We start from the raw sequence: 13,522 nt of genomic DNA on the forward strand, positions 1-13,522 counted from the left end.
CTAGGCTAGCCAATAAATGAGTAATTGAGGCCTTTCTTTAGTGAGTCAAACATTGCCACCAGGGGAAACACTAGCATTCGTCCTGTACACACATACCACCTACGTTATTTATTTTCAATTTGTTCTTTTCTCTTCTTTGCAGGTGCCCAGAGATGTGATAAAGGACTGCTCGACTCCGTCTCCGGGCTGAGTCAAAGTGAGTCCCTGCTCTTGATCTTCCTTTGACTTTGTCTGGGGGAAAATAAAACTCATTAGACACAAATGCAGGCATCATTTCACCTCAAGAATGTCATTTTGACAGTTATCTTTCAAGAGCATATTGTACATGTTTTTCAATACCTAAAATAATCTGCTGGATCCTAATGACATTTTATTTAACTTTAGTCTCAGTCCTTTGCAATTTACATAATTTTTATCATCAGACTGAGTGCATTAATTTTTAAAAATTAAAGTAAAACATACATGAACATAGGAGAATTTTCAGATAGTTCAGAAAAGCATTAATGGGTATTATTCCTTCCTTCCTGCTATTCCACACTCAAAATCCTAATTCTACTCTCAACATTTAAAAGCATTATTTCCAGAAAAATTTCTAATATGTACCCTATCTCCACATTTATAATTATTTTTCTCTCCGTAAATGTAAGTTTACAGTGAAAACTGTTTACTTATTACTTTTTCACATTAAAGTGCTTGTAAATCAATCCATATCTGCAGATTACAGTTCTCTCCTATTTTCTAAATGGCTAATAGCATACTATGTTAAGATTATAACTAACCTTATTAATTTTACTATTTCTCTATCATGAAGATTTATGTTTATCTAAGATTTTTGTCAAAATCTGTTTGGCCAATCCTTCAAAGAAAATTCTTAAAAGCATACATATAGCTTTGAGTTTATTCAGTAAATAAATTACTGGCAGAGGTATGTACATTTTAAATTTTGGTATATGTATTCCAAATTTCATTCCAGCAATTTACAGTACCAGCAAATGAACAGATGTGCCTGCTTCACCACACACAAACCAAAACTATAAACTATCAAATGAGTATTGTCCAATATTTGGATGGTTGAAAAATGACATATTAATTCATATTATAAAAACCATGAACATGCTTTAAACACTTATTGTCTATTTGTATTGATTTTTCTGGTCTATTCATTTTGTCAATTTTAAAATCAAAGTAGTTTTTTAAAATTTATTTAGAATAACTCTTTGTATACTAGAGTAATCGTCATTTTTTCATTATGGGTGCCATGAAAAATGTCCCAAATTTGTTGCTTGACTTTGGAATTTGTTTATGCAGCTTAAAAATTTTAACGTTTATGTTGTCATGTTAGAGTAAGTAGTTAGTCAGACATGAAGAGTGCAGGAGAGGACCACCTCCCTGGAAATGTCAAGCGAGCATTAGGTGATGGTCAGGTGGTTGCTAAGCTGTCTCTCTGAAATGATAATTAGCTGCAGCCAGTGCCAGTGAAAGACATTCTCTCAATAGATAGAAAACACCTGGAGCTGGTACTCTTAGTTGAACGAGTGGGCTCAAGCATACACACTAAGAGGCAAAATGGTGGAGTTTACATGGTATATAAACTTCCTCTGGGAATGCTCTACTGGTAAGGAAAAGCACCTCAAGTGAACATATGCACAGCTTCAGTAAACACACTGTGAATTCAGCCCCTCCCTAGTATTGGCAGGCCACTGTGCATGTGGACAGCCCACCTCAAGAGAATAATCAAGGGAAGAGAAGTGGAAACCCTAGAACCATTCCCATGTGTAAAACCCCCAAGTCAAGGGCTGAACAGGGAACTCGGATCTCTCAAGTCACCCACTTGGCCCACTTACAAGTGTGCATTGCTGCCTTTCACTCCTGCTCTAAAACATTTTTTATTTTATTTTATTATACTTTAAGTTCTAGGGTACATGTGCAGAACATGCAAGTTTGTTACACAGTTATACACGTGCCGTGGTAGTTTGCTGCATCCATTTCTCCATCATTTATATTAGGTATTTCTCCTAATGCTATCCCTCCCCAACCTCCCCACCCCTTGACAGGCCCTGGTATGTGATGTTTCCCTCCCTGTATCCATGTGTTTTCATTGCTCAACTCCCACTTATGAGTGACAACATATGGTATTTGGTTTCCTGTTCTTGTGTCAGTTTGCTGAGAATGATGGTTTCCAGCTTCATCCATGTCCCTACAAAGGACACAAACTCATTCTTTTTAATGGCTGCATAGTATTCCATGGTGTATATGTGCCACATTTTCTTTATCCAGTCTATCATCGATGAGCATTTGGGTTGTTTCCTAGTCTTTTCTATTTTGAACAGTGCCACAGTAAACATACGTGTGCATGTGTCTTTATAATAGGATGATTTATAATCCTTTGAGTATATACCCAGTAATGGGATTGCTGGGTCAAATGGAATTTCTATTTCTAGGTCCTTGAGGAATCGCCACACTGTCTTCCACAATGGTTGAACTAATTTACACTCACACCAACAATGTAAAAGTGTTCCCATTTCTCCATGTCCTCTCCAGAATCTGTTGTCTCCTGATTTTTTAATGATCGCCATTCTAACTGGCGTGAGATGGTGTTTCATTGTGGTTTTGATTTGCATTTCTCTAATAATCAGTGATAATGAGTTTTTTTTTCATATATTTGTTGGCTGCATAAATGTCTCCTTTTGAGAAGTGTCTGTTCACATTCTTCACCCACTTTTTAATGGGGATATTTGTCTAAAACATTTGAATAAACTCTCACTCCTAAAACTTGCCTTGGTCTCTCCCTCTGCCTTAAACCTATTTCTTCCCTTTTGCTGAATTCTTTCCTTCAAGAAGGCAAGGATCAAGTTTGCTGCAGACTCATACAGATCTGCCACTGGTTTCAGTCCAACTTATCCTTCTATCTATTTCTGGTGTCTAGACATTATGCCCTGCATAGTCAAACTGTTGTCACACAAAAATATATGCAAGTTTCCCCAATATCTTTTGCCCTTACTTTAAAAATTTTTAACATTTAAATCTTTAATCCAATTGGACTATATTTTAGTTAAAACAAAGTAAGGATCTAGCTGTATTATATTCTTTCTAAAGGGCTACTGTTCAAGAAAAATAAAGTGGCTATATTACATTAAGAAACAGTCATTATTTGGTCAAATGGTCAACATGCAATTTCATCCTAAATGTATCTATATTACAGTTATTGCAAAATATAAAAATATTAAAATCTATTTATTTAAGCTTCATCATAAAATCTCTCTACTGTCATAAAAGCGTTTTGATATCTCTTCTTCATAAAAATAATTTGGTTTAGTTGCTGTGTCATGGAAGCCATATGACTGTTGTTGATAGCTACTAGGCTCATTCTAGATCTGCCAAATTTATTATTAAAACTGATCCTCATAAATATCCTATGAAATAAGTATTATTATTCTCCATTTACAGGTGAGAAAACTGAAGGTCTAATAACACATTAGATGGTCACACATCTAGTAACAGGAATACAGTCAGTATGTGAAATCAGATTGGTCTCGAGTTCCTCTTCTTACTACACACATAACCAAGTCCCTTAGTGACTTCAATCAATGTTCAGGACTGCTACTTCTTATCGAGTGTCACATAAAGTAACAGGTGTCACAATTCCTACCCATCTGAGACTTGACTCCAAGTCTTTCAAGGACTTTTGTTACCCTCGCCTCCAAAATTCCCACACCACTCTGGGATGCTTTAATGACCAGCAAATGGGGTGTTTAATTCACTGCAAAAGTCTAATTGAATGTTACATTTTTAAAAAGCATTCACCTTTTGCTACCTACTTGAAAGAATGTTTAAAATAAAATTTGCTACGTTACTATAGACTTGAATCACTAAAAATAGATTTTAAAATGCACAGAATAATATCAAAAAGGACACTTTTTAAAAACTTGTGGCTAAACAATGCACATTTCATTGTTACTGCTAAAAGTTAAGATCATATCTTAATGTGTTAAATTTTTTGATTTACATAGAATCTTCGTACAACATTTGAAAATGTAATTATTACTCCAGCAGAGAGTAATTTTAAACAGCCAGAATTTTCAGATAACGTCTACAGAAATTTGGTAGTAATTGCCAACGGGCTGCTTATGCAGTATCAATTGGCTTCAAAATGTCAAGTGGAATTACAATGCTAACTATAAAATGGACCAGATTAGATATTTACAACAGTCAATAAGCCAATTCGTTTCTCCGTGGAGAAATCTAAGTAATAACTGAGATTTTCCAAATCAAACGATAGCAATTTTATCATCTTAGAAAAGGGCCCCTCAATGGGAAGTATCAAAGAATAATCTATGTTAGTCTTGACTCTAAATGGAAGGAAAAAAGAGTTTTCTGTGAAAATTTTTAGTCACAATTGAACCCTCATGCAAGATTGGGGTTGAAAATCATTCTACTTCACTGTAATATTAATCACAGCAATATTTGTAATCTGCATATCTACATAAACCACAAACACATCAGTATGTACATATATACATAACATGTGTGTGTGTGTATGTATAACTAGAAATAAGCCAAATGTCCAGAAATAAAACAATGCATACAGGCATAGTAATGACATAGAATATTATAATTTCATTAAACTGAACTTATAGAGAAAATAAATGGGAAATGAATGAAATAGTGTCTGCCTATTAATACAGAAATATCTCAAAAACATAATATTGAGTATGAAAGCAAAAAATGAAAGATCACAGAAAACATGGCAACATTTTAACAATATTCACACACGAAAAACTAAATAATATATTGTTTAGAGAAATGTACAACTGCTGTAAAACTATATGTAATCACATGACTATAACTAGCTGCACAAGAGGCTAGAAAATAGAATCTCCAGTTGACCACCATGTGCCTTACTAAATGGAATTAGTACAGTTCCATTTCTTAAAGTGGATTTGGGGTATATGATGATTTGTAATAATATTTTATACTCATATGTATTTTTAATGTAAAATTATTTCACCACAAAAAGGACAAAAATAAAGTGATATCAAACCATTTAACAGTGAAACCTGATAAAATTATATAGATTGGTGGTGGTAGGGAACAAATATAATCTGTTAGTCTTGACTCTAAATGGAAGAAAAAAAGTTTTCTGTGAAAATGTTTAGTCACAATTGAACCCTCATGCAAGATTGGGGTTGAAAATCATTTCACTTTACTCTAATATTTATCACAGAAATATGCTTGCAATGGATGACCCAGGGTTAAAATCTGAAGAAATAATAGTTGTTAATAAGATAGGGTCAGAGGAGCAAAGACAAGGTGTGAGGGTCTCAGTCAGAAAGGAATTCAGCATCTTTGAAGAACTGAACCAAGTTCAGAAGAGTTAGTATATAGAGAAAGGAAGGAAGAGAGGTAAAAGGGAAACTAGAAGGTAGGCAGAAGTTAGACAGCTCATCCAGGGCCTTTGAAGCCACATTAGAATTTTTGCTCTTGACTATAAGTACAATGATAAAAAGCAGTAGTTAGAAAACAACCTAGGCTGCTCTAGAAAAAAAAAAAAAAGCCTAAAATATATATTTGTAGTGACTTGAATAAGAAGATAACTCTCTCTTTATTCTTCTCTCTCTCCCTCTCTCCTCTCTCAATATCTCTCCCCCTAACTCTCTCTCTCTCTCTCTCTGTCTCTATGTATATTTCTATCTCCTTCACTCTCTTCTTGTTTCCTGTAACAAAGCAGAGATTAGCAAGCTAGAGTGCTGGAGCACATGAAGCAACAGCAAGATTTTAAACCTTCAAATGACATGAGAACTTTTGAGTTTTCAAAATAACACATTGACTTGTAATGTGTGATTTGATCAGAAAGCGTCAACAGAAGTTGATAGGAGATTACTCAGGAGCCTGTTTTAGAAGATCAGTAAAAACATGATAGCTTTAGACTTGAGTGGTAGCTATCAGTAGATATGGAGCAAAGCTGGCACATTTGAAATATGTATAGAGAGTCAAGTTGCCTGGCTTTGTCATTTAATTGATTATGCAATTATCTAGTAAGAGAGTTCAGAGTGAAAAGAGAAAATCTAGGCCCTCCTTTTTTCTTTCAGTGATGAAAAGGTGAAGATTTCAATTGCCATCAGGTCAACAAAGGTAAATAAGTAAAATATAAGGAGAGGAGATAGTGGTCAGTAAGCAGGATAATTAAATAAGTCATTTTAGTTATTAAACACTGAGAGATGAAAATTTCTAGGAAAAAATTAAAGTTATGATTAGACTCCAGTGAGTTAGGATTTCTCAACAAAACATCATGTATTAGCAATATTCCCTTAACCTCCGTCATGTTCTATGGCCAGGAACTTTGTGTTCATTCCTTTTTAATCCTCACTTTGTTAAAGCATTAGTTTTTCTATGAACTGAAGGAAAAGAAAGCATAAAATAAAACAAACCTAAAGATCATCGAAATTGTGTACTTGTCCAAATTCACACAGTAACTGGGAGGGCTGATATTTGAATTCTCAATGATCTTGCTTGAAATCACGTGTTCTTTCAAACACACCATAATAAATTACAGATCACTGAGCTGTGAGCCTCTCAGATTTTTTTTACTTATCTATGTTATTGTGTTGGGTCAAAATGGATCTCTCCTAGACAGGAATTATTTTCTCTGCTAGACAGGGTCTTCTCTTATTTCACCCTCTTTCTCTTTCTTGCACTAAAATGGACATACGCTAAAAAATACTCTCTCCAGTTGTCATTTTACGTTTTATTTCCTCTCCCTTTCCTCTCATATTCCCACTTTTACATTGTAAACTACTTTTAAAACATGCTTTTTAAAAAAATAGAGTACCTGTTCCCATTTAAATATCAATGCAAAATCTTCTAGTTCAAGATGCAAAGGAAAAGTTCTTATTAAAAAATTATAATAAAATTATAAATTTTTATGTTATAAATTATAAGGCATTGATAAACGTTAAAAACACAAGAAATCTGAAAATCCAAAATCACAGTGAAGTGGCTTCACCTGTCTCAGAAATTGGTAGTTGTGGTGGCAGAAAAATAAATAAAATTATAGGGAATGTTAATACATTGTTTTACATGTTATCAATACATTAATAATGTTAATAATTATCTATAATTAATGAATGAGTGTCTATGGTATCTACCAAAGAAGGAATCCCTCTTTTCATATGCTCATGGAACATTCATAATAGTTCACTTTGTTCTGCAAAGACAATTTCAAAAATATTCTGAAAAATAGAAGTCATGTATGAAAACAATTCTCCATATAATGGTTCAAATTCTATTTTGATTTTTAAAATTTCTGTATAATTTTTTATTTTAAGAGAAATTAGTAAGTAAACTTATAGACTTTTGGAAATAAAAGGCTGTTTTTAAAAAGAAATAATGTTAATAGCCATATTTGATATCCAAACTCAATGATATAATCAAAGATGAATGAGAGAAAAAATAATACTTAAAATATATTTATTACAAAATATATAAAAAATTTAATACATGAAACAAACTAGATATTTCAAATGTAAAATCTGTAGAACTTTAAGACACAAAATAAATATAACAATTTAATAGGAAAACAACAAATAAGAGTAAACTAGAAGGTTATCTAAAAAAAAAAAAACAGAAAACAAATTTTTTTTAAAAAAAAATTGGCCAATTAAATGAAAAGAAGATAAGAGAATTAAACTTCTGGCAATTGTATTCAAGGATAAAAGAACAAGACAAATAATATTCAGAATTTAAAAAGAACATGAATTTAAAAAAGATCATGAATTTGGAAGACTTTTAAAAATTACAAAATTACTTTGTAGAAAAATATATTTGCATAGTTTTTTAAATTTAATGAATACTTTGAGGGTAGGAGTCAATTACCGAAATAGTTCCAAAAAATAATAAAAATTTTCAATAGACCAATAACGTGGAAAGAAGTAGAGAGAGACCATCTCATGTTACTTACTACCCCTCTCTGAGGCCTATTTCAGAGAGTTTTAAAGTCAAGGTTATCAAGATTTAAAGGAACAAATAATTCTTTTAACAACATCATAGAATAAAAAAATCTAAAAAATTTCTGAATTCAGTCTAAAACTCTAGAAAACTGGTTACCAAAACTAGATGAGTATAATAAAAAAGAAAAAATATATACCTTTTTCATGTATAGATCTAAAAATCCTAAATAAAACATTAGTAAACTGAATTTAGAAGTACTGTAAAAGAAAACTACATCAATCTCATGTAGGATTTATGCTAAGGGTGGTTCCCTTTTAGGGAATCAATATATTTCAGCAGATTTATAAATTAAAAAGAAAAAAAATGACCATCTCAGTTAATACCAAATTTTATATATAACTCAGTAAACATTTGTGCTTTTTAAAAAATCTTTATAACAAACAAGCAATAGAAAGAATCTTCTTTAAGAAAAACATTCAACAGTAACCAAGGGAACAGTCTTATTTAGTGGGGTGGCAGTTTTTGTAATTTATAAAAAAGACATATATATATATTTATAATACATATATATATATATATTAGAGGAGGGAGAGAGAATAAAGCTAATTTAAACTCATAAAAATTTTGGAAAACAGAAAAAATAGAATAAAGGTAATTTAAACTCATTATGAAAAATTGGGAAATATGGAAAAATAAAAAAGAATGCCTGATTGGCTTCAATATCAAGAATTTCATGCATTTCCTTCCAAATGTTTATTGCATTTCCTTTTTATAAGATCAACTACAATGAAATAGTATATAAACATTTCTTCCTTAAATATTAAAAATGATACATGTGGATTTTACTAAATTTAGAAGTGAAAACCAGTGTAAAGCAGGAAATGAATCTCTTTTATAATACCATCTCCCAGTAATAATTTAACATTTTGGTGAATTTAAAGATAGTATCATTGAAGTTCAGTAGGTTTAAACAGCATGTCCAGTTCTAAAGCATTTTCTCTTTGTCTTTATCATGCAGTTTCTCCTAAATTATAGGCTCTTTTTTTCCTTCAGAACAGCTAACTCAAAATCTGAAAGGAAAGTATTGGTAACTGATTTTGAAAAGTAATGAAGTTCTATACAAAATTGGTCCATGTTTTAGAGTTATAGAATATATTACAAATAATTAAAATGAAAAGCGAGTTTATAAGAATTCTAGTGTGGAAATTAATTTAAAACTTTTAAGTCAACCTTGATAATTTGTAGCAGTAACAATTTTGTGACAGTGATGGTGGGTACTGAAGTGATACAATATTTTTCCACTAGTATTCTCCAATGTCTTATATTAAAACTCCTTAGTACTTTTTGGTTGTGGGCCTCTCTTATGCTTATAGAAGTTAAAGCAACAAAATCTTGGCTGTATCTTGAGTATGAAAGAATAAAAGAGATTATTTGTGAATAAAGCCACCAAGAAGTAGTCAGGAATGAAAATATAGGACTACAGGAGGAAGAAGATAGAACAGAAGATGAAAACATGCTGACTCTGTAAGATCAACAAATAGATTCCACCTACTCATCAAGTTTCAAAGTATCTATTTATCTTGTGCCAGCAGTGAAGCTGGAAAGGCAGAGATAATTACATTATATTTCTTGACCTTAAAGAAACGTAGGCAATCTGATTTATCCAGACAAAAGTATGTTGAGAGACTTGGAGGTAACTTAGCTAATTCATAGGGTTCCCAAGATAAGGTCCAATTCACTTTCTATTCTGAGTTGTAACTCCACCATTGCTGCTCTGTGTGCAATCTCTGGTAGAAGAGCAGAATCAACAATACAATCTTCTTATTACAACTTTAGCATGATATTGACAACATGATATGTAAAAGCTGGAGGGGCTGAGAGATAGTCCTTTATGGAGGATTGCTTTATTTCTAAATATTAGGCTTCTTTAGAAACTCTTGCGTAATAATGCACCACTCAAAAATACTAAATAATACAAATAAATTCACTTCAACACCAAGATTCAATTTTTAAAGTCTTGCATTATTAAAAAGAATGAGTGTGCCTATCATAACAATTATTTTCTGTATCTTGAAAAAGTATTCTCCACATTTTAAATGTTTCATATTAGACAATTCTTTAATGCACACTTGTCAAATATATACATATATATATATGTATGTATATATATAGTACCAACGTTACCTTTTTATTTTTTGTTTTAGATGTAAGGGCATGCTCATATATCAGGTACTTACATAAATTGTTATATTATTTTTTCTTATATAATACCTTTTTGTTTGTTTATGTGGTTCAGATATATTCTTTCCTTAAACTCTTAACAAAAAAATCCTGCTTCTAGTTTCTATTCCTCAACCCTATACGTTAGAGAGTTACGGCCTGGCTGCTGTATACCAGTGCATCTCAACCAGGGGAGATTCTTACCCCCAAGGGGATATCAGACAATGTTTGGAGACAGTTTTGGTTAATTAAACTTGTGTACGGGTACTACTGGTGTTAAGTGGGTGGAGACTATGAATGTTGCTAAAAATCCTACAACACACAAGACAGTCTCCCACAACAAATAATTATCCGTCTGAAAATGTCAATAGTGGCAAGGTTAAGAAAACCTACTGAATACCAATTTTATATGAGCTTAAAAACCTGTCCATAAAATTCAACCAAAAATGATGAAATAAATCATGCATACACAAAAGATAAACTACTCCTAAAAATATTTCCAGGTTTGCTTATTTTTTTCCCAAAATAATGAAATGACTTGAAACTAATACATGACTTAATTTCTTTTAAATCTTTAGGTCACACATTAATAAATGGGGTAATAATCAGACATAATTCAATTTAGGGACAGTTAACTTTCAATTGATTCATCTTTCTCCAATCATGTGTTTGTCAAGTCACCAAATAACGATCTAAGTCTTTAACAACTGTAGAGAATTTTTTGAAGCAATTCTTACATACATGTGGCCAACTATAAAAATATTCACCTGATCTTTTCCTTAAAAGAAAAATTATAATGCCTCAACCTCTTGCATTCAAATTATGAATCTATAATAATCTCAGTAATATCTAAGATAAAATGCCTTGGCTGTCTAACTTTGATTCCTTCTTTCACTAATTAAATTAATAAAGATAGTTCATATAAGTCAGGGGACATATTTTAAGTGCACAAAAGAACCATTTTGAGGAATACCAAAACATTCCAGATGGGCCAACATAGTAGCCAACTACTATAGATTATTATTACATTTTTTAAGTCATCAAAATAGATCTACAAAGGATGTCTGAAGGTCAATATTTATGGTTCTACCTCTATCTACTATATGTTAGGTACCAGGAAGTACATAGGTGCCTTTAAATTTTATGAAACAAGAGCTGGCAAAAAACACCCTCAGTTCATTAAAATAAACTCTTGGATAAGACAAGAGCTGATCAGGATTTGTGGAGCTATCACAGAGAGTGCAGGCAAGCTTTCCTTTCTTATTACCTTAGTGGTGTCCCCCAGTTTCTTGGGCTCCTAATACTTTGCCTTTTTGACTCTGCATAGACTTGGATACCCTGTGATCCTACCTATTGGATTAGAAACAGAACCTTCATTTTCTTTACCAGTTCTGGCAGTCACACTTCATTCCCCAGCTTCAAGTCTGCATAATCCTGGGACATGTTTGTTATGATTCTAGAACATGATCACTTTTGCAATGAGAATGGAGGAGCTTTTATCTTAACCTCTTTCCCCTCCAGACCAGAAATAAGACCCATTTTTCAGAATCCTAACCTGATCTTCATTTCTTAATGTTACAAAAATTCCTGTGACCTGATATTAAAGTATTACACCAGATATAAAGCACTACCACAACAACAATCTTATTAACTCTTATCTAATACAATTTAAGAACTAGATATGATGACTGAAATAAACTCCATATCAATGAGACTTTCGATGGGATTATGTGTAGTCAATGTCCAGAAATTAGAAAAGCTATAATTGGGAGCCAGGTATTCAGTCCAATGCATTTTTAATATGGAATGATCTAGGATTGGGAGAGGATTGAAGAAGATATCACTTGTTAATTACCTAGATCAAGTATCTGTTTTTGCTCACCAATGGGTCACCTGTATCAGTAAATAAAGTTTTAACGGAACATCGCCACATGCATTTGTTTACAGATTGTCTATGGCTGCTTTCCTGTTATAGTGGGTTAGTTAAGTACTGTCGGGCTTTTTTTTATTTGTTAGTTGGTTGTTTAGAGATAGGGTCTTGTTCTGTAGCACAGGCCAGACTGCAATGGCATGACCATGGCTCACTGTAGCATCAATAGTCTGGACTCAAGCCATCCTACTGCCTCAGCCTCCTGAGGGGCTGAGACTATAGGTGCTAACCACCATGCCAGTCTAATTTTTTAATTTTTTGTAGAATCAGTGTATCTCTATGTTTCCCATGCTGTCAACCTCCTGGCCCCAAGCTATTCTCCCTCTTTGATCTCCCAAAGTGCTGGGATTACAGTGTTAGGCTCTTCTGTGCCTGGCCAAGTACTGTTGTATCAACAGACATTATATGGTCCACAAAGCTCAAAATATTTATTATCATATCTTTTAAAGAAAAAGCTTGCTATTTTCTAAATTATATCAGAACAAATGAAAAAGAAAACTAAACAAACCATTTTTCCACATATATTCCTATTTGAGAACCAACTTTTTGGAGGAGAAGGTATGATGACCCAGCTTTATCAAAACTTTCAGAAATTAAACTTCAAATAATTGATCCTAGGTTTTTATATGTAGGTGGCTTAAAGGGGTGGGGGGAGAACATTTGCAAGTACATTTGAAGTTCAAATATTTCCCATTTCTATTCATTTTACCATTATGTAACATCAAACACTCTATAATATATAGGGTTTATGAAAATCAAACCATTTAAGGACTGGCATTGAAATGCAAATTCCCACTTAATTCACCAAGAATACTAACATCTATTTTTGTCTTTCTTCTCCCTGAATAGGACCTTAAATTAACCAGGGACCCATGGAAATTTTGTATGACCATCTATAATCTTATGTATGATACTTCTTAGAAAGGGCTTCTTCATTTACATAGTTATTGAGTTTTTTTCCCCCCAATGGAATCTGAGGGAGCATCAGAAAAAAAAAAAATGTATACTTCAATTTCAAGAACTTAGGCTACAGCAAGAGTGTTTCTGGCTGGTAATACTGCATGTGACAAACACTGAGTGCTGGCTCTGGTGAGTTAAGATGGGAAATTTGAAAAACAGGGTCATTAGTTCCCAAGCTGTAAGTATGGTTCTGTGTGGTCATGCTTTTGTGTCATATACTGTGATTATACAATTTGAGATCCTTACAATAAAAGAAGGCTTAGAAATTTTATATTCCAATTCTTTTATATTGTAGCTGGAGAAACTGCAATTAGGGAGGCAAAAATGCCTGGCCTAAGATCACAGTGGTAACTAGTGGCAGGGACGTGAACTTGTAACTCCTAGGATTTTTTATTATACTGCAGAGCTAGCAAGCTGACTTGCCCCAGATAAAATGATGAAATAGAGAAATGCTGTCCTCAGACA

General features: G+C 32.7%; 1 protein-coding gene across 1 annotated transcript in view; it reads right to left on the reverse strand.

Annotated features, from left to right (window-relative positions):
* The window catches only part of KCNH8 (potassium voltage-gated channel subfamily H member 8), a 341,633-nt gene that overhangs the window by 156,877 nt on the left and 171,234 nt on the right, over positions 1-13,522 (reverse strand). The window contains exon 4 of the mRNA XM_012466726.2: positions 104-231. Within this exon, the coding sequence (XP_012322149.1) occupies positions 104-231 (128 nt within the window). The remainder of the gene's footprint in view (positions 1-103; positions 232-13,522) is intronic.

This window comes from Aotus nancymaae, unplaced genomic scaffold (assembly GCF_030222135.1).
Source record: "Aotus nancymaae isolate 86718 unplaced genomic scaffold, 86718_ANA_hifiasm-v0.15.2.pri h1tg000019l, whole genome shotgun sequence".
In the NCBI taxonomy this organism is placed as follows: domain Eukaryota; kingdom Metazoa; phylum Chordata; class Mammalia; order Primates; family Aotidae; genus Aotus; species Aotus nancymaae.